We start from the raw sequence: 26615 nt of genomic DNA, 5'->3' as shown, positions 1-26615 counted from the left end.
CAGAGGTTACTTGTACTGTTTTGCCCATCCTTTAGTGATTTTTTTAATAGTTAACACAGCAAGGTTGTGTATATTTCCTTTGTGCTTTTCCAATTAATGGTGTTTATCTAAAGTAAAATATGATAGGTACTTTGTAGGCCTTCTGACCTTGCTAGAAGCAGAAAAAATTGGAATTTTAAATAAATAATCCTATTTTTGCATGATATCCCATTCAGTAGTTCTTTGCATTGGTACAAAACTACCCATTAGTACAAAAGTGAACCCCTTCCTTCTCCTCTCCACCACTGCCTGGCTCTGCACTGACTGGATCCAACGCCACGTGCCTGGTTCCAGCTCCTTGCAAGCCCAGCCCTGCAATCTAGCATGCAGGGCCATGTTATATGGCACATGGTGCTCCTCGCACATCTGGAATTCTGGCAGCAAAGGATCGTTAATTAACACTGCCACTGCTGCCCTGCTGCCAAATTTTCTGACCTGTCAGGAGCCCCATGGGCTGGATAACAGCTCCATGAGTCAGATCTGACCCACAGATTAGGATTTGAGCATCTCCGAAATAGGCTGTCACCAATGAAAGGTTTTGCCTTTCTGAAAGAGTTAGTCTTTAAGATGCCACCTTGCTCTGCCTTCTGCCTTCCTTAGTTCTGCTGGACTGCTTGCAAATGCTAAAAAATCCCCCCAAAACCACATTTTATCAGAAAAGGCAGTGTGTTACTTTGACCTAGCTCTGCAGCATCTGTATAGATAAGGTGCTTCAGCAAGGCTTTTCGGCACTTTTATCTGATAGCTGATTCAAAAAAGCCCCACTAAAGTGCTCGACATATACAGATATCAGGTGAGCCATGTCCAGCTAATATGCTACTTCTTCTGGGCATGTGCTGGGCTTGATGTAGGAGCACGCAGAGTTTAAAGTAAAGCGTTGGGTGGGGGAAGGTGTTGGGTTTTTTGTTTTGTTTTATTTTGTTTTTTAACATCTGCAAGCAGCTTGGTGTCTGATCATCACAGTCATTATTGGCACTAGGACAGCATTACTGATCAAGATGATCAAGAGAGGGGAAATAGCTTCCAGAATGTTTTTATCTCCTGTACCTCTTTTCTGAAGTTGCGGCCTGCCTATCATCCTTAAGGATGAACTAATTTAACTTTTTCCTTATACACAACAGCAGATTGCTTAATAAGCATGAGATTTATTAAAAAACAGAGAAAAAGATGGTAAAAATGGAAAGGAACTAGATCTCCTGCTGGCAGTTATATTTTATATCTAAGATACCTTACTCATGCATTTGAAAAAGAAAACTAGGTAAGAGAAGGGGAAACCTGTCTTCCCTTGTTGGAGAGATCTAAGAATTATTTACAGCCTCACATTCCTATTATTTACTCAAATGTTGATGATTGTAGATATCTAAAATCAATGTTTTCCTATTTTATTTGCTGAGTATTTTATATGGATTGAAGCTTTTGTAAGAACACGTCAATACTGACAAGTTTTGATGGAAATAAAAATCTAAAGAAGTTGTTTTGACTATCACTTCATTTAAATGTTTATGCAATGTTACAATATTTGACTTATATGAAATAAAGTATTGTTTTAATCTTATATTTTGTTGCAGAAGTCTTGAAACAAAGTCTCTACCTGGAAAAAAATTCAACATTATCACTTTTTTTTTTGTTAATTTCAACTCATGAAAAATTTTAAATTTTGTATTTTGGCTCTGATTCAAAATTAAAACAAATTTTGAAATGTAAGAATTTTCTGCTGAACAGAAACTCCACTTTCCAATCAGCTCTAGGTTTATCTAGTTTGCCAAACCAGGTATTATCACTACTTGAAGAACTGGGATAGCATATGCCTTATACTTTGATCTACCTATCCATCATATCAAGGCAAGCAGTTAAAAAAAAATGAGGAGTCTTATTATTAATTCATTCTTAAGTAGTCATTATGTACATACTTCTGGCTGAAGGTGATTGTTAATGTCACATATCAGGATTATAAAATATTTTATTCAGTTACTGTAACAAAAGTGGACATGGCCCTTAGTTCTAAATTAGGAAAATTTTCAGTGCAGCTCTTTGGGCAAGAAGAAGTACCTTTTTTAAAACAGTATTTAGTATGGATATTCAGGAAGGTCCACATTTTCTTTAATAACCTCTAAAACAAGAGGTTAGTAAATGTGGAAAATAAGAATAGGCGTGGGATAAAATAAGGAAGTACAAAGAAAAAGATGAAAATTGAAATTGGACACTTAAATAGCATTTTATAATTTTAATCTCTGACCTGGTAACAATACCAATACTCCAAGGACGTATCTACACAAGATGGTTACTGTGCAGTAGACTAATTATCTGTGCAGTAAACATCTCAGCATCTACAGAAGAGTGCCTATTAGGTTGGAGTAAACTAATTTACTCTACACCGGGATGGTACTTACAAATACAAATGCTATCCTGCTGTGGAGTAAAAAACTCCGCAGCAATGCACACATAGATTTTACCCCAGTGGCTGGGGCACAAGGGTGTTGTAGTGCAGGGCCAGCCTCCTGGCTTGCCCTATGCTGAAACACCCTTGTGCCCCAGCCAGCTCGCCTGCCCCCGCATGCTGCATGTTGAGCCAGGTAGAGCACCATATTTAAAAGTTTTTTTTATATAAAAGCATATATAAAAGTTGCATATTTTTGTTGTGGTAAGTGGTCTATACAATATATTCTTCATTTGATTCCGTAAACTAGTTTTAAAAACTGTCTTCCTGTTCATGAAAACAGAAATTCTCAAAATCAATCTATTGGCATTGTGACATTTCGTGGCACTCAAAGATCATTTTGCTCTGAGAGGAACAATTGTAAAAGAGCATTGTTTGAAAAGCATTTGTGTGAAGTCAAGATCTGGCCTCTGTCATTTGGTGAAATACTCCTTGTCTTCACTAAAGAATGCCCCCAAAACATTCCAAACCAGGTGGAACGTTCAACTGTTGTGACAAAATTTCATGTTTTGAAAAGGTGGATTTGCATTTCAATATTATGAGGAATAGAAAGATATTCTTACTGATTAATCCAGATCAGTTTTACAACTGCTAAGAATCTAGTTTGTTTTAATAAGCTCAGAATGCATTACTAGAGGGGCGGACAAAATACAGCCCACGGGCAGGATCTGGCCCACCAAGCACTTTCATCTGGTCCACAGGAGCCCACCAACAAATTGTACCCTGCCCAGCCCTTTCGCCCATGAGGGTGGGAGCAAGGGGCCCATTTATACACCTCTGCCCCAACATATCCTATTGCACCTTGCTCCCATCCTCACATATGGAAGGGCCCTGGCTCAGCTAGCAGCAGCTTCTGGGTTGGGCTGCTGCTGCAGCTGCTGGGGGACCTGCTTCCCTTCCCTGGTATCCCACTTGCTCATGGCAGCAGATAGGGAAGCGGTGGGGGTGTGGCAGGGAGCATGGGGCTGGGGCTGGGGCTGGCAGCAGTGCCAAGCTTATGCCCAGGAGGGCAGTGGGACAGCAGAGCTCAGGTGGGCAGGGTGTGAGTGTGAGGGAGGGTGGGAGTGTGTGTGAATCCCCCATATACTCCCCCACATGACGTATAGCCCCTGTTTCCAGCAGTAGCAGCAGGCGGAGGTGTTCAGGGCACTCATGCCTGGCACAGGCGCTAGCTCGTGCCCAGCAGCATGTGAGTGCAAGGAGCGTAGTTTGGCCCTGCTGCCTCTATTGCAGGGGCTTCACACAACGTGCCTGCAGCTCCTGTAGTTCTGCATCTCCTGCAGTTGCCTTCCACTTCCACCAGAGTCCCAGGACCTGCACAGGAGGGGGCGAGGAAGGCAGCTGGCCTCGGGCTTCCTGTGCTGGTAGATTAGTGCAGGAGCTGTAGGCATGCCATGCAGAGCACCTCTGATGGAGGCAAACCAGGCATACTGTGCTTCTTGGCCCCACACACAGCTCTGGCCAGAGCCACGTGCTACTGGTTGCTAGCACCTCCCATCCTACTGACACCCCACAAACCTCCCATACCCTGCTCCCACAACCCCCCCCACATACACGCACACCCCAACAAACCCTGTGCCTCCTCACACACACAGTCATACCCCTTCAGAAACCCTCCACACACCCCCACACCCCACCATACACACACATGGTACTATGATACTATGATATATATACTCCCCACATCCTACCATACACACCCCCCACACCCCTTATACTCACATCTCCCCAGCATAAACACACACACACCCCACTGCAGACACACCCTGACTTGTAACTACACACCACACCCCCCATGCAGAATATACAAGAATAAGACTTCATTTTTTAGTTATTATGTAATCACCTCTATACACAGTATGTAAATACAAGTCCTGACAAATATTTTTTGTAATACAATTAAAATATGTTGTAGGTGTTTGACTTTTAGTGTATGATTTGGGGTTTTTTCGGGTTCCAAGATGGCAGCCCTCCCTTCCTAAAAGGAGTATTTTCAGAGAGCAAGGTGGACAGACTTCCCGTAGCAAAGGTCTGGTCTTAAGGGCAGTACTTGTGGCCTCAAGATGGCAACCAGAGGGAGAGGCACCTGTCAAGGGGCGGGGCTGACGTGGCTCTCAACATCTCACCAAAACTTGTTAAGCGGCCCTCTAGCTAAAATAATTTCCCACTCTTTCATTACTGGTAACTCAGCTAACAAGCAACTGACATTAAACTTTCTGATCCCCTTGATACACACATTTCTCTCTCTCACATGTACAGATGAAGGGGCAAAATTTGTGGAAAGAAAACAAATGTTGCTACAGCCACCCCCTATGTAAGAAGCAGGACATATCAGACATTCCCTCCTGCTTCTAGTATGCTAAATATATCACACCTAGAAGCTAAAAAGGAAAGACTTAATTAGAGGAAAAAAATTGTCTTCTTAAAGAAGGGAAGCAGTATATCAGGGGTGGGTCAGCCATGGGGGATTAATTAATTTGTCATCAAAACAAGAATCAACATTGTTTGGCTAAAGATGCAAATCCCAGTCAAGCTTTACTAAGGGAGAGATCACATAACATACAATGGAAGACACTCATGAAGTCTTGGAGACAGTAAAGAAGCAGCTAGGTTGGGGAAGTGTTTCTTGTTTCAGGGAGTGTTTCATGAGCACGTGCTTCTTACACATTTCATTTTAGAACATCTTAGATTCAGGAGATAATTTGTTATCCTTTCATGAAAACAGTTTAGCCATCTGTAAGACAGATAAGAAAATACTTTCCACAGAGGAGTATTGTAATCATGTTTCATGAATGGATATAAAGCCTCTAATACACTAGAGGAACTCTAGAAATGCAAATAGTGGCATTAATGGTATCAGTGTTTAAGCATACATTATGATGAATAAGCTCCTTTTGTTACACTTTTGACTGCGTAAAGCAATGTCTTGGCTAGTTGGTACAAGTATTCTGTGCTTATATCATTTTGCGTCTAGTGTTATTATGCCGCATAGTAAATCACGATGAAGAAGAGAAGCACTTATAAATAGAATTTTCTTGAATTCAAGGGGCCTTGGTTTTGCATAAAGACCACAGTAATGAAACAGACTGGGTACTTCACATTAGGAAATGTACACATCTCAAATAGTGTGGCAGCTTCATGTAATTAAAGGTCATTTGCTTAAATCTGTGTCAATTTTCTTTGCTGACAGCAACAATACTTAGTATCTATTTTGTATAGCAGCCATATGGACTCTGACTCATTTTTTTTATTCATTTTTATCTTTGATCATACTGTAAATTTGAATTTTTTTCATAGTCATAGTAGCTTGAATATGCACAGCCTTCCCATTTTGAGGGGCAGGAAGGAAGAAGAAAGAAATTATTATTGTTATTTGCACACTTATTTCCTTTTACACACCAAGACAGCCCAGCTTATTATCTATTTACTTAGATTTGTAACACCATCAGAGACACTTGTCCCTGCACTCTACATCTCTGATATATACAACATGACAGCAAAACAGCTAGCATGGTACCATAGTGTTAAATTACCAGTACTCACAAGAAATAAAACAAATTTTCCATTTCCTTATACCATTATCTCTAAAACTATTGGGGGGTGGTTTCCAATAAGCATTGTAAAATCATAACTTTTTGGTGTGTCATGAAGGTCACTAATCTTATAGTAATTCTATGTCAACTTGATAGAGAAGATCATTTCAAAAATGACGGAGGGCTTCATGAGGAAGTAGGGTTGTGCAGCTGCTTTTTGGAGTATTGCTCATTTTCAAAAATGCAGCTGTGCTCTTCCTGAATTCACTACTTGTGATTCTTTACAGAATTCACCAAATAGTTTCAGCTGAGGGTAGAAAAAAATTAAGGCCTAAATTTGGAAAATGAGCAAAGAGAAAATGATTCTATTTTTCTGAGCATCCAGTTAGGCCACTCACTTGAGATATGGTCAGTTCACATTCTAATCTGTCCAGTTCTGAGCAGAGATTTGAACTAAGGTCTTCTATACCCAAATAAATGTTCTAACCACTAAGCTTTTAGCTATCCCTCAATCTCACCTCTTGTTCTATTTTAAGATATTTAAGTATTAATTGGAGCAAAGACTGGAGTGCAGGTACCGCATATGATGTTGAGGCACACACACTTTCTTTGGCCTAATGGATGTTAAATATTACACAAAAAGACTGCGTATAATCTCCTCACCCTGGAAAGAGCCTACAGCTTGGTGGTTACTGCATTCTCCTGGATGGGGGTATGTTGGTTTTGAATGCCCCCAGATCCTCTTATGCCCCAATTTAGAGGCTATTGGTTAAAAGTGGGACTATCATAACCTTGTTCCCCTTTTCGTCACTAGTTGACTGAATGGTGTCTAAATATAGTTCTCTGTGGGCACATCTACATGATGCAGAGTAGATTAATTAGCTCTGCACTAAACTTCTTGCATCTATACATGCAGGGTTATTAGGTTGCAGGAAACTAATACACTCCAGAGCAGGGTTGCACTTGTAAATACAAGTACTATCCAGCTGCAGAGTTATTTACTGCAGAGCAATATACATAGACTAGGGACAAAAGTTACACATAAAATGGTTGAAGTGATCAGAAATTGGTTTAAACCTGCAACCAAATAGAAGTTCAGTACACATAAACCAGTTTAAAAATGGCCGAAACTGGTTTACGATAAACCTGGTTGAATGTAGTAACAGACTTAACTGATTTATGTTAAACCAGTTTATAAAACTTCTGTCCCAGACTCTTTCCTGGTCCAAGTTAAATTACAGTCCCTTAGTATCCCAGGATGTTTTCCAGCCCTGGGATGGCCATGTTGTCTGCTCCAGGGAGCAGGATTGGCCCCACCCCTCTGCTCCCTAGCCAAAGCAGTAAGGGCTGGCTGACAAGGGGGTGGGGGTAGGAAACCTGGCTGGGGACTGTAGCCGGGTCTGCCTGGCGGGGGCACCCCCTGCCAAACTTTTTATCATTGGAATGGAGAGGGTGGGGGGCATGGGCAGGCAGGCCAAGGTGGGGGGCGGGAAGGGGGGCTTAAACCCTCTCTCCCACCGACATGGGATTCCAGGCAGGGTCTGTTTGGCTGGGGGCTAGCAGGAGACCAGAAGACTCCACCCCCTCCCACCTCTGTCAGAGACTAAGGCAAGCAGCTCAGCAGCTGCAGGAGCCTTGTGGCCCAGCCAGCTCCTCCATCACCCAACAGCCATCTGCTGCCCAGGCCTGACACCCTATGTCCCCTCCCAACCCGTGGCTGCCCCCTGGAGCCACACTGCCACCACCAGCCAGATCCGGGGAATGACCCTCGTGCCCCCTGCCAGCCCAGAGCTGGCACCTAGGCAGCTGCAGCCAGAGCCTAGAGTTCATCCTGGCTGCTGCAGGCGGGTAGAGCAAGTCAGGAGCTGCCCTGGCCTAAACTGCTCCTCCCTGACTCAGTTTGCTGCTATTCTGTGTGCATGTGTAGATGCTGCAGCCAGGAGTAGTTTATTGCAGAGCAGATTGCTCTCCTGTTTATTCAGCCGCATTAATTGTATATGTAGATGCACCCTGTTTCCATTACTTTACTTTTGTTAGAAATGCCTTGGAGGTTTTGCTTTGGTAAAAAAAAAAAGTTAGGGAAAGGGGAAGTTCTCTATGAACCATTTTGGATGGGGGCCAGCCCTCAAACTGAAAAATAAATTATTCACATGCCCCTGCGTATAACATATTGCCAACAGCGCTGACCCTTTTTTCAATTGCTTTGGCTGATCTCATCTGTCAGTATATCACAGAAAGAGAGGAGCCCTCTTAGACAGGTATTACAATCTTGTCTATAGATGCTAATAGTCCCTTCTTTCTTTTCATATTTTTGGAACTGAAAAGTTCCTAATGGGAAACCAGTGACTTTATCTGACCTTCCTTCCAGGATGCCTACTTTCGAGGCAATTTTCTACTCTGCTGTATTTTCTCGAACATGAATTTATAACATGAATAAAATGACGAGCAAGAATCACCAATGTCTTTTAAAAAATAAGGTTTTTAAAATGGTATCTCAAGTGTTGATTCATTCTGATGTTGGTATTGCCATTTTTGGTATAATTCAGGTTTTTTTGTAGTAGCCTTTTATTGCAACACTACTTGCTGTTTTAACTAGGAAGCAAAAATGAAAGTAAATTTAAATATTGCTTTTCAGAATCCTACAATTTATTAGTGCTTCCCTATACTTCTAATATTAAGTAATTCTGATGTTTGTTGTCGTTCAAGCCTCTTCTCTTTCGGTTTTTTTAGCAACTTTGAACACTTCACCTGCAATTGATCAAAGTATGTAAACCCTGTACTTTACAAAATTACAGGTGTTGAGTCTTTAACCACCATACCATATCATTATTCTTGGCTCCTGCTACTTAGAGTGCACATAGTATTTCAAGTGCCAGGGATTTCAGAAACTATTAGGACCAAACAGTGTGATGATGACCTGACAATGGTTAACTTATAGTAGCTTCTTGCTGTCAGATACACTATTTGTAGAATCATTGCTACAAATTTACTGGGATTATTACTGAGTGTACCTCAGGAGCAGCTGTGTTTTGAAGAATGCTGGATTTCTCATATCTTGATGAGTAAGAGTGGGACATGGAGCTTTTGTGTGACTGCACACATATATTACCTGAGACTGTTCACTGTCATGTCAAAGTAGTAGCAACTGTTCCTCAAATCTACCCTTTCTTAATCAGTGCAATTTTATATGGACATATAAACCTTTCCTACCTATTTACCTAGCTGAATAACTACATGAGGCTTGAGACTGCTGTATTTTGCAGTTCCTGATCCAGCCAGAGGAAATTAGCACCAGGTTAATTAGCCGTAGAATTTTCCTTACATTTCTCACAAGTATGTTGTGAGATGAGCTGCAAGTTAGGTTACTTTTTGGGGACAAAAAAGGGCTCATTTGGATATTCCTGAATTGCTAAGTTAATAAGGTGTCTTTCAACTTAACAGAATTCTTAGCTGCTTTTACAAAATGATTGCATCTACACATGCTATTTCGGTGCATGAATAAACTGTAGAGCTGATTGCTCTGCAGTTTATTGCCACTGGGCATGCTATTTGAATGTGCGCCCAGGAGCAATTATCTCTGGAGCAATAAACTCCACAATTTATTCATGCAGTGGATATGGAGCCAGGGCAAAGCAGCCCCAGCTGGCAGGGGCCCCAGGGGTCAATCTGCAAGCTCAGAGCTGCTCCCGTGGCTCAGCGTGCCATGAAGGGGCTGGCTGGGGCACATGAGAACTTAAATGCAGGGCTAATTGGGAGGCAGCCCCAACACTGAAGAACTCTCAGGCCCCAGCCAGCCCCTCCGGCATTTACACATGTGCTGCTGCTGAGATTTTCACTCTGCAGCAGGATAGTACTTGTATTTACTAGTATGTACAGGGGAGCAGGATAGTATTTACAAATATTTACATTTACAAATCCTATCCTGCTGTGGAGTAAATTAGTTTATTCCAGCCTAATAGTGGAGCATGTGTAGATGCTGAGAAGTTTACTGTACAACTAATTAGTCAACTGCACAGTAAACATCTCGTGGCAATGTGCCCAATGGGTCATATTCTCTGTTGATGGAATTTGTGTTGCTCAGTTGAGGATAGAGTACAACATATCCAGTGATTTTTGTTCCTAGTCATCCAAATTCATGTATCATAGTTATTAGGACGATATGTCAAGGAAATCTCAAAACAGTGTTTTAGAAGTAGTTGGCACTGTTTCATTACCTCCATTCAGTGAATAAGGCTGCTGATATTTTAATGATACTTCCCAGAAGATGCCTCATATGAGAAGCAAGCATGTTAGTCAAAGCATCCTCTTTGCCAAAGGAAAGCAATGGAAAAGAGAAAGCTCCAAGGCCACAGTAAAGAAAGGTGTATTGTTTAAAATGGATGAGAATAAAACTTACTTTAAAAACTTGATGTGTTCTGATTTCCATAGTAATGAAAAATCCAGGTTACTCACTTTCTATTTGCATTTGTTAAAATGGTACCTTTCAGTTAGTTCACTAATAGCTAGGGACCTACTGAATTTACAGCAGAAGTGGGCTGCATGTCAGCTCCTTTAATTTGAAGGTTCCCCCGAATGCCCTCCCCTGCCAATTGGCCAAGGAGCCCCTCCCCATGCTCCTGATCAGCAGGGAAGCGAAAACCATAGTTTTAAATGTGGTGCCATTTTTGCCTCCCGGCTGGTCAGCAACAAAGAGAAGGGCCACTGGGGGCCCTCATCCAATCAGCAATTGGTGGGGGGAGGGGGAAGCTCATGGGGAAACCTGCAAGATTAAAGGAGCTACCATGCAACCCACATCCGTCATGAATTTGGTAGGTCCCTTCTAATACCTTATCCTTTATTTTCCTTTTTTTAATTCTGTGTAATTAGTTATAATTGGAATACATCTTGTATATCACTGTGATGCATTGGCTAAGTGACCCATCTAGCTCTTAGGAGGCTCCAGGACCACTTGTTTGGGATTGCTATGTAGGCCGTGGGGGAAGTTGGAACCAAAACAAGACAGCTAGACTGGACTTGCTAAGGTAGGGCCTGCAGGTAGACAGAACCTAAGCAGCAAGGGTGAAGTATTTTGTTAAATTACAGTACCTAGCTGCCTTATGTAAGAAGGAAAATACCTGTGCTGTATCATTCTTTTAAAAAGCAGTTAACTTTCATCTGTGCCTGTTTTATACACTGTTAGACACTAAGTCAAATTTGTCATAGTCTGGAAAAGGAAGGATAGCTTTGTTGGGTTTCTGTGTATTTTTTTGTGAGCCACTGTTGCTGATGATGAGGGAGATCCTGTTTTGTAACAAAGACAAGAGCAGATATTTTATTGTTGCTGCAAGCTGCTAGTTAGCTGTATTACAGTGATCTATAGCCCCAATTAGAATGAACTGCTAGACCATTGAGAAATCATGAGCCCTTCAAGTGGACAAGGTAAAACTGTGGAGTTAGGCATTATAGAGAAATTCTTGGAGAGAGGAGTTGCACTTAATTCTGACCCTGCAATGTTAGAAATTCATTTGCCAGGCAGGGCAGAGCATTTTTTTAAGCTCATCCTTTTGCTATAGCATAAATGCACAGCAAGGTATTACTGGCAAATAAAGTATCCTGGGAGATGGAAAGCCAGATTTTTGATAGCCATTTGTTTTCTGGAGCCCCAAGGTCATTGTAGCTGACCTTATCCCAAAGAGCAGAAAGTCTGGCTGTCACATTCCTCTTTGCAAGGGCTTCCCCATAGTACTTGATAGGGTAGTAACCAGGGAGGATATGGTGTCTACTGGACTGAGAAAGACCTTGGTTGTAAAACCTTTATCAATAGAAGAAGAATTCTGGTTGAATAAGCATTAATTTATTGTTCTCTTAAACCTGAGACTGTTCTATCACTGGCACTATGGAGAGTTGGTCTGTATGTAAGCTGTTATTATATAGCATACAAAATACCTAAGGAATGCCCTAGGGTTTTAAGAAAAGCAGAGTTGGAAAGCTTCTCTATCACTTCTGTGGGTGGGGCCATTGTGAAATGTTACACTCTTTTTACCTATATGGCCAGAAACTGTGCCCGTGAAAGGAGCTGAATTGTCATTGCAAGCAGTCAGTAAAATTATTTTGATTTGTAGCTTTTTCTGGATTGTGGCATGGTTTCAGTCAAACAAGCAGCTAAGCCGAATTGAATTTCACTAATAATTAAAAAGGTACGTTAAAAATCAGACCAGCAAATATGTGCAGCATCTCATCTCTACTCCACTCCAGAGACATTAAGAATAAAGAAACAAATGAATAACTCTTCCTTTCAGAATGTTCTGCTCGCTTTACTCGAAAACTGCTATCATCCCTTACCATATAGAACTAGCCGTGTAAAATAGCTGCCCTAAAAATGTGAGATGGGGCATCAGAACTCCTTCTGTTCATTAAGATAAAACTTGAGTATGTGTTTTGTGGTTGGTCTCAGTATAACATCCTGAACAGAGAATTAAGCAATTGCTTTCCACAGTCTAAAATTACTGAGGTGGTAGAGGAGAAGGTGGAGTATAAAGGGATCTAAATTATTATTCACAGAATTACTGCTGAGAGATTATGGTACAGAGAGAAGGCAGAGGCCTCCATATTAGACACAGAGTAGGTACTTTTTAAAGAATTGATAACACAGCAAAAGGCCATCCAACTATAGGCACAGACACCTAGTCCTACAGAGAAAGGGTGCGTCTTCATAATAGAAACTGGAATTTCCTTTTTTCAGTGAATACTTTATGGAGTTTTCAACTGATATGAAATAGTGTATTATAATCCTGCTTCTCTCACTTATTTCTAATATCTTTTCACCTGTGCACCTTTGTTTCTTTTCATTTAGATTAAACTACAGGAGAAATTAATTCTCTTCCCTTGTTTTATAGATGGAGTTAGAGAAAGGCCAAAAATGAATATTTCCTCCTCTTCCTTTATCCTGTATAGTCTAATGTCCAGCTCTTGAGCAGGTTCTAGGTTATATCACATCTATAAATTTCTTTCTAAACTGTCCTTTCAAGGACAGTGGGAGACAGTAGGAAGGAAGCAGTTCTATTGGTACATCAACAAAGGAGGAGAAAATTTGCAGATAAGATCCAATGTAAAGTCTGTCTTATAGATGGGATTTGGATCTGGTCTTCAGAGAATAAATCCATATAAAGAAATAGAAAAGGCAGGGGTATGGGTTTATACTTTCAGTATGTCTACCATGAACAAATGCTCCTCTTGTTGTGGGTTAGCAGATGTGAAGAGTGGCTGAGGGCACACGCAGCCACTATGTAGAAAAGGAACACCATGATACAGTGAAGTTTTCATGCTGACACACCATTAATTTCCATATTCTGTATCCAAAGCTTGTGGATAAAGAAACAGAGTTTACCCTGTGCTGACATGGTCAAGATGTCACAAAGCCCAAAGAAATGGTATATCTAGGAAAGACTGTGTAGTATTTAGCAGTGGCACCAAAAGTCTTGTAGAACACCTCTAGTATAGGGGCCAGGGTGGAAAAGCAATGAGCTTCTTTTGTCAACCTCTGTTGTTTTAAAAGCAGGGAGGGGAAAGATATTTGTGCAGCATTTGAGGAGGGTGTAGGGCTGATTTGTGGCATGCCTGCCAAAAAGGTTAGCCCCCACCGCACTATGCATATACATTAATTAAAGCCCACAAACCCATTGTGAAAGGATGGAGATCTGTTGCAGTTTTCTTCCCCTCTCTCTACTGGAGTGGTAGATGCAAACCCAGGAAATAGGAAAATTCATGCACAGGGCAGTACAGAGGTCATATTATTAAAGAAGATATCAAAACTGAATAATAGATACACGATTTTTGTTAAAACCAGCTATGAATCATCAGTTTTGTTTCATCAGCCATAATCTTGACCTATTCTGTTCCTTGAAAATACAGACCATTGGCAACAATACATTCTGTCTGCAGTGTTAAGAAGGATCAACTACAGGCAATTGCATTTGTATTTGTCAGAATAAATAATTAAGAGACTCAGCAACTTCTGACTAATGGACAAAGAGATGTGATTAAGAAACTGTAAATCAAGAATGGCTGAAGACAATATAGAAATGATAGGATGATTGCTGTGAATAAGAGATGGAGATTTGTTCAACAAAGCATGAGCAAAGTAGTTTAATCTTCCTTTAAGAGGTTCTTGCCAATTTGCAAAAGCTGTGAATCTCAGGAATTAAAGGCATCTCAGAAACTGCCAAGGCACTGAGATTTATTAAGACAGCTAGGTCTCTAGCAATATCAGAGAAAAAATTATTCTCTATGCTGCCATCTTCAACAGTCTTTAGGATCTCTTGGGCTAGAGCTTTTCTCCTCAAACACTATAACACAGTGGAAGTTCTTAAGGGAAAAATGTTTTAGAGAAGTTGGCCAAGTTAATTTAGAAAAAAACAGTGGCAAATCATACTGAATGGCTTCTGGCAAAAGTTCTAGAAGGGCCTGCAGGCATTCATGCTGCATCATATTTCTTTGCACGATGTGGTAAACAGAGGTTCTTCACCGTTTGTCCACCATACCTAGGACTGAACTTTTTCATTTTTTAGCACATGGCACATCTGACGGGGAGGAGCAATGGATTAGGCAGAAGAAGGGGAATGGAGTGGTACTTGGGGAGGGGACAGAGCTTATTTATGGCATTCCCACCAAAAAAGGCATGCCCTCTTTTCTATAACATGTACATAACTGCATAATCTGAAGTGATTCTGTATTACGTGTCCTGTCAAAATTTTGTTAGCAATGTAAAACAGACAATTTTACCCAACCTATGCTTACATTGACTCATGCATCTTTGTAGTACTATCTTCCAGTTCATCTTCCCCTCAAGTAAGAGTTCAGTATTTCTTTTTGGTTTCTACCTTGACTGTTATTCATTCTTGTTCTCCAGAAGATGTATAGTATGCATTTGTTTTGTGCCCATTTCTAATGCAGCACCCATAGTCATGCTCAATAATCTCCTGTCAATAGATTATCCCAGTAATCATGGTATGACTTCCCCACAGTTTAGCTAATTTCTCCTTTGGTTCAAGCGTTAGATTCCAGTGTTTTTGTTGCTGAAACTCAATATAGGTCACTGCTGATGACAATAAAATATCTGTGTGTGTGTGTTTGGCCATGATACATTATGAAGTGGTGTCTCCTTTCAGTGTGAGGAACTAGAAGCCATTTTACCAGTTACTTGTAAATGAGACGCATACACTTGTCAAAACAAAGACATGTCTGGAAAATGTGGATCGAGCAGGATGCCTTTGGAAGCCTTAGGGCATGGCAAAGAAGCAGGGAAAGAAATCTATGGCTGTGAAGGATTCTTTCTTTTCTATCCAGACCAAAGGCCGTGTTAACTAATTTACTCCCTGTGTTACTCCACTGAAGAACTTGGACTTGCATGAGGTGTATTCACTGCAGAACTGATCTTTTTTTCCCATCTTGTTTTGCCTCCTGTGCTAGTACTGATGTCTGCTTTCATGATCTGTAGCACAGTTCTACTCCAGGGCTCTCCAATTTCTAAGCAGTCAGTGGCTGCACACCCCACAAATCACACCCGTGGCAGCTGCATGCTACATGGATTCCCCCCTGCCACTGAACCACACCCTTGAGCACCCCTCCCTCCAATTCTGCACCATGCTTGTGGGTGCCCTACCACCCCCTGACCCTCAGACTCAGCTCCCTGGCTTAGCAGGCTATGGCATGGTGCACCACCCTGTCCCTGGGCAAGGGGCAGGAAATTCAAGAGAGAGGAGGGAAGGGGAGCCTGGAGACCCTGGCTGCTACTTCAGCCAGAGCACTGGGGAGAGCAGCAGCCAAGTGGGAGCCCAGGAACCACAAATTAGCCCTTCAAGAACCACCAGTTGAACAGCCCTTTTTGTAGTCCTTTGGGTCACCCAACCAAACCTGCCCTTCTAGCAAAACTACTTCAGAATGACTTTGTGATATATGTGGATTTGGACCAATAAGATTACTATCTGTGAGTTTAAGCTAAAAATTTCCCCATCTAAAAGTCTGCATTGAGTAATAGAAAGATAGGTGAAAAGAAAAGGTATTTGACACCTATATATTGTTTTCCTCCTAGGTGGAATGGAGAACATAAAACAGCATACCTTTGCATTAGCTCACTACACCTACACTGTGCTGTCTACATTAAAGTATACTAATGGGGCACCTGTAGTGTACATTTACAGTGATACAGACTTCAGCAATCCCGATGTCCAGGGTCCGATCATTAATTTTAATGTGCTGGATGAAAATGGAGACATAATCGGCTATTCGCAGGTACACTGCTTTTCATGTAACTTATTTTAATGTTCAGCTTTTATGTTTAATACCTTTTCTGTGTCACCAAATAATTTCTTCTTGGTAATATTTCTTATGTTTGTATTTTTCCTTCTTAACTCTAGGTAACTCTATATCTAGTTCTTGTTTATTTTTAAAGTAATTAACTGGAGGCTAATATAAATGTCCACATAAAGCAATGAGAATAATATCTAAAAGTTCTGTCTCACAGATTTAATATTCTACCTATTATAGGAAGTGTAATATTGGCTGTCTAAATTTATCTGGTTTTATTTATCTTAGAAGGTAGGCACACAACAAATTTATTCCAGAAAAATTTAACTTCACTCTGAATAAAAGAGGACTGGATGCATGACAATGCAGCCTGCTGGTGGTTACTGATCCAGGGTAAAGTTACCTCTTACAAAGTGGGGACTAACTTACACCATGGTGGGCAATTATTTCAGCTGAAGGCCTGCTTAATGACTCTTGGTGAGCTGTCGTGGACCGCAATGGTAGCTCCACCGCTTGACAGGTGCCCTGCCCCATGGTCACCATCTTGGAACCAGAATTCTCACTCCCTAACCCCTGACCTTTGCCACCAGACATCTCTCTCCTTGCCCCCAAAAGTAGTCCTTTGTGGGGAGAGGGGTGCCAACTTGGAAAAAAAAAATCATGCACTAAAAGTCAAACATCTACTATAACCTATCTTAATTTTATTTCAAAAAATATTTTGTCCTGATTTATTTGTGTTTGCATAGTGTATATAGAGGTGATTGCATAATAGCTCAAAAATAAAGTCTTACTCTTGTATATTGTGCATGGGGGAGTGTGTTGGGTGTGGTTGGGGGATAGCTGTGTGTGTAGTGAGGTGGATATGTGGGTGGGTGTAAGGTTTGTGGAGGCGTATGACTGTGTATGGGTGGGAGGGTGTGTGGGGTGTAGGGGTGTGGGGTGTGTATGTGGATGGGTATATGCAGGGTTTGTGAGGGTGTGTGGCTCTGTGTGGAGGGGTTGTAAGGTACATTGGGAAATGTGGGTATGTGTACATGTGGGGGGTTGTGGGGGGTATGAGAGAGGGTGGGGGTTGTGGGAAGGGTGGGCAGCCCCCCATGGCACACCTGGCAGCAGATCCTCAAGATGCTTGAGGCCCATGCAGGTGCAGCTGCCCAGTAGTGCATGGCTCCAGCCCATTCTGGAAGATGTACATGGTGGCAAAGAGCAGAATCAGGCCAGCCCACCTCTATCATCTGAGGCTTATCTGCACCTCCCAGCACTCGTATGCCACAAGGGGAAAGCCCTGCGCAATGGAACTGGCTGCCTTCCCTGCTCCCTTCTTCCCAGTAGTGTCCCAGGAGCTGCACATGGCTCCATCACACAGGGCTTCCACCTGGTGGCACACAAGTCCTGGGAGCTGCATGAGAGCCCCGGGTGATAGAGGTGGACTAGCCTGGCTCCACTGCTTACCAGCCTGGCTCCACTCCTTGCATGTGGAGCTCTGGGAACTGGCTGGAGCCACTTGGGACATGACCACCCCAAGGGCCCACCACCAACTGCTGCTGCAGTGGTGAGAGGGGTTGTGCGCCATGGGGGGAGGTGGGTAGGAGGGTCCCCAGATCCCCTCCACCCTTCCATGCAGCCCACAAACCCCACATACCCACACCCACACCCTGCCTATGCTGGCTGGGGCTGGGCCGGGGCCCTCCGAGAACAAGGGTTGGAGTGAAGAGCGCAGGCTGGGTGGGGAACAATTAATTGGTGAGCACCCATGGGCTGAATTAAATTGCCTGGCAGGCTGGATTCAGCCTGTGAGCTGTATTTTGCCCATCACTAGCCTATACACTGATATAGCAGTCATGGGTCTATTTCTCTAGTCAATTTTGTCCCTAGGTAGCTGTTTGCTTAGTGCAAAATCATTCCCACTCCAGCTTGTACTATATCATGCTAAAGGCAGCTAACTTGGAACCTATATGTTTAATCTTAATATGGAGTAAATTTATAATAAAATAAAATCTAGGGTAAATTATTCCATAGTAGTCACATTGTGTGTCCACACCCTCAGTTACAGCAATCCAAGCAGTGGGGACAATTTGGTAGGAGTTATTCTTCACTCTGTTCTTGAATAAATGCTCCAGCCCAGACCTAAGGAGCACTGTAGTACTGGATATGTTGTGATATTAAAGTGAACAATTGAATGTCTTTAGGAATAGAGATTCCACATAAATTTTTGCAGGAGAATGACCAGGATATCAGGATTAACTTCCAGTTTCTAATATAGATAAGAATTAGAGCTAGTTGGAAAAAATTTAATTGTTTTTCCATTGGAGTTCCCTGATTCATCAGAATTGACACATTTTTCAAATGTTGTTCAAATTCATTAAAATTCCTACAAAACCGAGGTATGACTGCCAAGCAGGCTTAGAAGAAAACTCAAAAGTTTCCCTCCAGCTTGCACATTCAGTTCCTTAAAAAGCATTTGCTGTTGATGTCAGTCAGAGAGTTGAGGGCAACTGAGGTGTATGGTTCTGGGATAGCCCACCAGGGAAATTGCCTCTGAGTTAGGGACTATGCGGCTTTTCCAAATCAGGATGAAATCAAATGTCAGTATATCAAGGTCTCCCAAGAAACAGAATTACCTCTCTCTGCTCAACTCTAGTAACTTTAAGAGAAATTTAGGCTTCATTGCAATGCTTTTTACTTAACGGTTTGTGGATATAAGGTTCAAAATTGGATTTGGTGCCTGCCCGAGAAAGCCCCTATGTCTTTCTCTACCCTTCTTCCTTCTTCTAATAGATACCCACAGGGTATCCACTTGATGGAAGTTTAGCCCACCAAAATCCTCCCTAGACTTATTCTTCTTGTAATATCAACTGTTTCACGTAAATCCTTCCCTCCTTCCTGCATCCAGTCAGGAGACTATGCTCCATTCAGATAGATGAGAACTGCACCAGGTGGATCAATGACTTTGTGTCCTTTAGGCTTGATGATGTAGGAATACAGTCACAGACACTGAAGGAAATTCTACCTGCTGCATGGGGCCTGCTAACCAATACACAGAACTAACTATACAAGATATATAAATTTAATGCCAGTACTTAATTTTCTTCATTGGCTGCCCATAAAACAATTTAACAAGTCAAGTTGAAGAGTCTAGGCTTGATTTTCAAAGCTCTTAATGATAAGGTCCAGGGCTACCTCAGAGACCACCGATCCCTTTGCAAGCAAGAGTTTCCAAGACATCTGTGTTCTTTTAGAGAGGTGAAACTCTGAACAAGTGAGAAATCAGCACACGCTAGAGCAAAAGCTTGTATTGAAATGGGCTACTTCTTTTGGAATTCTCTGCTAACTGGGGCAGGAATGGCCCTAAATGGACAACAAAGAGAATACAAAAAAAAGGGGGGGGGGAGGGAGGGGCCAAAGAAATCTTCCTCCTCTTTGAAATTAAGAGAAAAGTTAAATAGTTCCATGATAGCCTTCTTCCACAGCACAGGGCTGAGCCGCCAGCTCCAGGTGAGGTTCCAGGGCCCGGGGTGGTCGCCCCAATTTGTTGTACCCTAGGGATGGCTCTGCATGTAGCTACCAATTAAATACACAAGTTATAATCCAGATTTTTTTAAATGTAAGTGAATGCCTAGATGTCCTATTTAATATAGGTGATATCTCTTCCACAGTTAATTTAGCCATAACCAATTATTCAACTAGGGGTTTTTTTGCCTGAGTGACTGACAGTTCTTCTGCACTTGATATTTGAGCACCTATCCAAGGGTGTAATGTGGCTGGACATCAATGTTCAAAAGCCTTGAACACAACCTATCTGAATGACTGATGTGAAAAAGGAAAAAAAATGATGAGATCTGAGAGAATTTTATTTGTGACATTTACATTTGGTCAGAGAGACTTTAAAAGTAAATGTGACAGTCCCTTCAGAAGAACCCAGGCTTATAGTTAGTTAATCCTTGAGATTTACATAATGTACATGATATTCAAAATTCTGAACTAAATCCAAGATATTTAAGATTTGAAAGGCATGCAATCAAATATATAGCAGTGAGCATTGCCCCTGAAAAATGAAGTCAGGGAAAATCATGGTTTTTGTGTGGGTGGCATTTGGATGGGAAGCTGTTACTAATGTTAAAGTCTCCTTCTAATTACTTTCAGAGCATTATCAGCCATAGTTAACAAGACTGTGCTACTAAACACAAACATACTTTAATTAGACACAGGGTCAATAGACAGTGAAGGAATAGCCATGGATTCAGGTTGATCCTTGATCAAACCCTTTGTTTTAAAGCTGAAGATCAAATGGATGAATTGCATTGAAGCCTGACACATAAATGAGATTTGGTCATGATTACATCTCTCAAGGGTGACAATGTTCTTGACAGCTTCCTGTCCCAATAAAGATGATTTATAGTGCTTGAAAGATGAGAAGTTATTAGGAGGAAGTGAAATAATTATGAAACTTGAATTGTTATCACGTTTTTGTTTAAATATGCCTTTGCAGTTATTGAAGGTTACTGCTATTTTCAGCTGTTGTCTATTAAGAAGCTTGACCTGAATAACAAATTCATGTTATCATATTAACGGACAACTTATTTACTGGAGCTTATCCAAGATCCTGAACTAGTTTGATTAAAAAAAACCTCAGTTAGTCAAACACCAGTGATCACTCACAGGCTCTTGCTATTTCCCCACACTTTCCATGCAAACTTATCTTCTTAGCCAGGGTCCTGATTACTCAGATCTTGAAGTCTCAGTAAACTTATTCTGCAATGTACATCTAAACTAAGTGACAGTTTTCTTCTTTGAACTGCACCTAAAACTCCTGCTTCTTCACATGAAAATGTTTCCCCTCAGGAAAGCTGTCTTACAGACTGCTATTTACAACTCTTTTTAGTGGTGAGTTGAAGAGACAACTGCACTCTGTTCACGTAAGTTTTTCTTTTTTCCGGGGCATTTATCAAACAGTAGGGTAAAGTGTCTCTATTTATTACTTAAATTGATAAGTGCATCTAGGAGTACTACTCATGTCCTAGGACCCCATTGTGCTAGGCATTGTTTGATAGGACTTTGTTATACATTTTTAGGTGGCTCCCAGAGTTCTTAATCCCTGGATTGTCCACATATTAATACCTGAAACTGGGTTTAAGCACACTTTAAGCATCTTAAAGTTATGCCACTTCAGGACAGGTTTATCTCTGATCCGTGTCAACCAGCTCATGGTCCATTAATGTGAAGCCGCTCCCCACAGATGAGCCACCCAAGTTGCAGTCCTCCAGCATCCCAGGATGTAGTGTCCCCTTCTCCACCCTCCTGCCCTGTATGGACAGACTTTCCATCTCCTGAACTCTACTGCCCATGGGGGGAAGAGGGGGAAAACCCCAAGGGGCAGGGCAGAACCACCAACCGGGTTCAACTCACTGCCACCTCCAGCCCCCCAGGTCAGGCTTGCTGTCCCCCATCCCTCCCAGCACCCCAGATCCCTGCTCACTGCCTCTGCCCCCTGGTTTACTTTAGGCTGCTGGCACTGTCCTGTGGAAGCAGGCAGGGAAGGGAAATCTGTCTGCCACCTCTGCAGCTCTCTGGACTAGGTGGGTGTCCATAAGTACACTGGGTGACATGGATGGTGCAGGTGAGCTGGGGAGGCAGAACCCTGTGGGGGAGCAGGAGGAAGCCCAAGTGGTGGGGGTGCCTTGGGGGTGAGGGGAAACAGAGGGACCACTGGGGGTTTGGGAGGGGGTTGGCCTGGAATGGGAGGGGAGCACAGGGAGTTTCTTACCTTTCAGTCCTCAAGTCCCTGCTGGCTTGAACATGTGACTGCTCCAAACTCAAACTAGCATGTTGAGCAGCTCGAAGTGCAACGTGTAATAAGGCCCTCAGTTAAAGAAACACTCTGCTTGCTTTCCATAATTTTAATAAGGCTTGCAATGTCCATACCTACACCCTGTTTTAAATCAATTCTGTTGTGGATCCTAGCTGACTCCAAGAGTGAGGAGCAGATAAAAATGAGAGCACATCATCTCACATGCTTATGCTCTAAGTGGTCACTAATAATGTGCCCTGCATTGCTATTCACCAGTTCCATTAGCCATGTACTGTTTACTGCTCATTACAATAAATGAGTCCTCCTTTAGCAGCTTTTCCTTGTTCCCATTCTAGGGACTCCTCAGACAAGTTTGGTTTTTTCTATAGGTTTGGTTTGGTTTTTTTTTTAGTTCCACTGGTTTTTGCTTTAGGCTTTTTTCTTACCTTTGAAATGTGACCCTTAGTTCATCACAGGATTAATAAGGTCCTTTCCACCTTCTCAGCCTCCTTTGCTGACAGCCTGAAGCAAAAGAAAGGTAGTTCTTTATCACCTCACCTGTAAAAGTCTCCTAAACCTCTGCATAGTCATGCCACGCCTGTTGCTAATCCTGTCAAGGCGACAGTGAGCAACAGTTCATTAGCAGCCCCGGACTGCTTGCCTTTAGCCATGCCTTATCACACTCGCGTATGATAGACAAACTGCTAATAAAGGATTCGGCTGCAAAAGGGGAAAAACTTGAACATTTCAGCTCTCTTCAGAAAGTTCCTCTACTGTAGCTTTACATATGGATGACTTTTGCCTCCTTACCTCTCACAATTGAGAACCCTACTCAAGTAGATTATAATCATCTTTGACTATAAGCCTTCATTAGCATGTCCTAGCCAATTCCCATCTGCACAGAGGGAGGAAAGGGAGGGCTAGACTATGAACTGACATTTTTCCATCCATTGCTGGAGAAAACCCAGCTTTTTCCTTTATCAATTCTCTACAGATACTTTTCAGCTGGTACCCTTCAGCCCAGATCCATAATACAATTTAATTAATGTATTTTTTTCTACCATGGCAATTGGCTCCTCTGCCCTTCCACTGCCCATATTATATATGTATGAAGGTGGACGTTATGATGACCTGCTCATTCTTGCCAATCCCATTTTTTATTATTCTGTGGTGTAGGGTGCTTTCTACTAGGACTGCTTCACCTAAATCATTTAAACATTTGACAATCTCAGCCATTGTGACTGTGACAATTTGCAAAAATGTTATAATTGGCATTGTTATATCTCCCCTCCTCTTTTTCGCAGTTACATTGAACTCTTTCTCCTGTTTTCTCTTTTCAGGCTCTTTGTTCCTTCTTTTGATAATGGGATTTTGTATTAGTAGATGTCTATGAGATAGAGGACAGTTTCTTCCCATTGTCATAATTTTATTTTTGGAACCAACTGGAAATGTCAGAGTCATCCTTTCTCTATGCATGGGTCATATCGCTGTCTATGATGGTTTAGTTGAAAAGAAGCAAGTGTTTGCTAGTTGTTCCAAAGGTGGGAATTTTGGCATCATGGGTGAGTGGGTAGATTTCCTAAAGAAACAACTGTTTGCAGCATCCCTAAAACAGTTTCAGTAGAGAGCCATCTCTTTTTTAATAGTGGATTGGTCTAAGCATAGCCCCAAAGCAGTCTTAGAAGACTACATTGCAGCCAGGAAAAATTATTGTATTTTGCAGACATGGAAAGGAATTGCCAAACCATCTTGAAGATGCTTTGGTCAACCTACCTATTTTACTTTACTTGTCAAAAATCCATAAACTGTGTCCCTAGAGATGAATATAAATGGGTGAGAAAACCTCCTATTTACAATACTATATAAGTAAAGTATATCTTTTCAAATCATATATATATATACACACACACATATAACTTCTGCATTTATGTTTGACTCATCTGTTTATTCTTTACAGGTATTGTATAAAATTATCCATTTATTTGGTAGACAGAGAAGTTACCAATTTTCAAAGTATTTTTCTTTTGAATGTTGCTGGCTTGGAGGGATAGGAGGGAGGGAAGCAAGCACTTCTTAATTCCAGCAAAGAATATAGAGATGGTCAAAAGAATCTCAATTTGTTACTCTAATGCTTTTAAGAGCATATCCACTTATTATGTTAAATGTGATGACTCAGGAGAAAAAATATTCATATCATGCCTAATGGGATTTTTGGCCAGGTTCCCAACAGCTACCTCAAAATTTACTGGAGTGATTGCTTGCTATTGATTTAATTATTGATTTAGCAGTTGACTTCAGGAAATCAAGGACAGCTGATAGAACAGAAGCATGGAATGCAAACAGGATTACAAGGAGAAAAAAGATTGTTGCTATGATTCCCGGTGAAACTCCACTAATTTCTTTGGCTCTAATTAGTTTGTATTTCTGCTACAGACATCTTACAAGAGGCATCCTGAGCAACAGGGATGACTTGCATTATCCCCTGTACTACAGGGAAATAACTTTATGTGCACCAGGCCAAAATGAGTTGTCATTATAATAGTGTCTTGTTACTTCCGACTGCTGATGTGAGCCATTATAGTATGGGTCCCGGTTTACATTTAATAGGAGTTAGTTATGTGGTATTAGACGCTAAAAGTCATTCCTCCCAAATGGGATGGAGGGGGGGGAGAGAATGGAGCAGAATCTGTGTTCAAGAGGCAATCTCACTGGTCTGGTATCCATAAAGGCAGAGATAAACTGTGCTTGTATCGAGGGATTAGATTACATGTGATAGCAAGTGTGCTTAGTAGGTATATGCAGGTCTCTTTCTTTGCTGAGCAAATTGAGACCCAGGATTTAGATGGGATTGTTCTTTGTAATACTTCATCTTTAGGAGAGCAAGAAGTATACAGGAGGATGTTTTTGAAATTGCCTACTATTAAATTGCTAGTCAGAGGTGGTCAAGGTTACAAAGCTCCTTGAGAGTCCTGCACAGAGAATGCTGTCTGACATTGCTCCTTTTGAGTGTCCTTGTGTGTGCTTTATGTTTCTATGGAGATACAGGAAAAGCACTTGGATAGCTCTTAAGTTGAAAGGATCAAAGATAAAGGAGAAAGCTAAAGAGAATGTATTGAGGTATGGACCAGATTGTGAGTCTAAACCATCAATTTCACAATGCACTGGGAAAAAGGAGGCATGAAGAAAAGAAAACCTGTGGCAGCAGCAAGCCTCCCTCCCCCCGTTAATTCACAGACCCTGCCTGATTTTCTGGGAAGGCATCCAGCTCTGCTCCCTTTCAAACTGTGTAGTACCCAGCAAAGTCAAGGGTCACAGGCCCAGTTTACTGTTGCTCTGCCTACACATTTCTGTCCCCATTTGAAAAGTCAGTCTGGATATTGATATGGCCCTAACCACTATCGGACCTGAACTCCTTACCAGTACTGATGGTGTTTTATCCTCGCAACATCACAGAGAGGCAGGCAAGCACTGTTATTTCACAGTTGAGATGGAAGGGAATTGCATGACATGCTCATGAATATTAAGGAACATACAAAAAGTCATCAGAGAAGCCCAGAGGTGAACCAGAAACTGAGGCAGTTTCTTGAGTTATATGTATTGCCAGTAGACCATTCTTCCTACTCATCATTCAGCTTTGTTTTGGTCCTGGTGCTAGCTTACCAATGGTGACGCATAGGGGGTACACGCAGGTGCACGTGCACCCCCTAAGGTCTGCCGTGCACCCCCGGAAAGGAAGTGCCAGCCGTGAAACCAGAAGTGCCAGCGGAAGAGCACTTCCAGTTTTGCTGTTGGCTCGGTGATTGGCTGCTGGGGGACCCCCCCACCTCCATCAGTGATCTGGTGCCGCCCCAGACTCAGGAAGCACCAGTCACCCATGTAGCCTATTTTCCCATTTACAATGTTCATTGCTCCTTCTATAGCAAGATGGGGGAAGAAAGGTAGAGAGGGATGGGGGAGTTTTATTTATCCTGCTTTTTCCTCTCCTGTCTACCTGTGCACTCTTGTTTGGCCAGTTCCAATCTGACCCAAAGTCATTATCCTAAAGAAGGGGCTGGCAACCTTTAAGGAGCAGCAGGCCTAAATTAGCTCAGTTTACTGAAAAGGTGAGCAACTGCTTGTGAAATAGCTACTGCTGCTTCCCCCACCACCAAATTGCTGCCACCATGCTCCTGACCTGACCAGCATTTCCCTTGTCACTGAATTCTCCTTACTATTGAATTGCTCCAAATGTCCTGGCTTTATAGGTCAAATGGAATTGCTTGGCCAGCTGGATTCAGCCTGCAAGCTGTTAGTTGCTGACTCCCATCTTCAGGAACTACTAAGAACCAGCCTGCGAGCTATAGGTTGCTGACCCGCTTCCTAAAGAACTGCTAGGGATGCCTGCTTCCTATAACCAAGAGAGGAAGTACTGATTAAATCATAGGTGATTCCACAGAGAATTTATGGAGTAATATAAAAATAGGGCTGAAAGAAACTTCAAGAGGTCATCTAGGCCAACACCCTGCCCAAGTTGGGATCATACTGCCTAAACTAT

At 42.0% G+C, this 26615-nt stretch overlaps 1 protein-coding gene across 3 annotated transcripts in view; it reads left to right on the top strand.

Annotated features, from left to right (window-relative positions):
- The window catches only part of MOCOS (molybdenum cofactor sulfurase), a 416196-nt gene that overhangs the window by 303424 nt on the left and 86157 nt on the right, over positions 1-26615 (top strand). For all 3 annotated transcript variants that reach the window (XM_019485741.2, XM_019485749.2, XM_014602528.2), the window contains exon 6: positions 16079-16278. In XM_019485741.2, coding sequence (XP_019341286.1) covers positions 16079-16278 — 200 coding nt within the window. The remainder of the gene's footprint in view (positions 1-16078; positions 16279-26615) is intronic.

The sequence above is a fragment of the Alligator mississippiensis genome, chromosome 5, assembly GCF_030867095.1.
Source record: "Alligator mississippiensis isolate rAllMis1 chromosome 5, rAllMis1, whole genome shotgun sequence".
Taxonomy (NCBI): Eukaryota; Metazoa; Chordata; order Crocodylia; family Alligatoridae; genus Alligator; species Alligator mississippiensis.
This window is presented reverse-complemented; position numbering and strand designations above follow the sequence as displayed.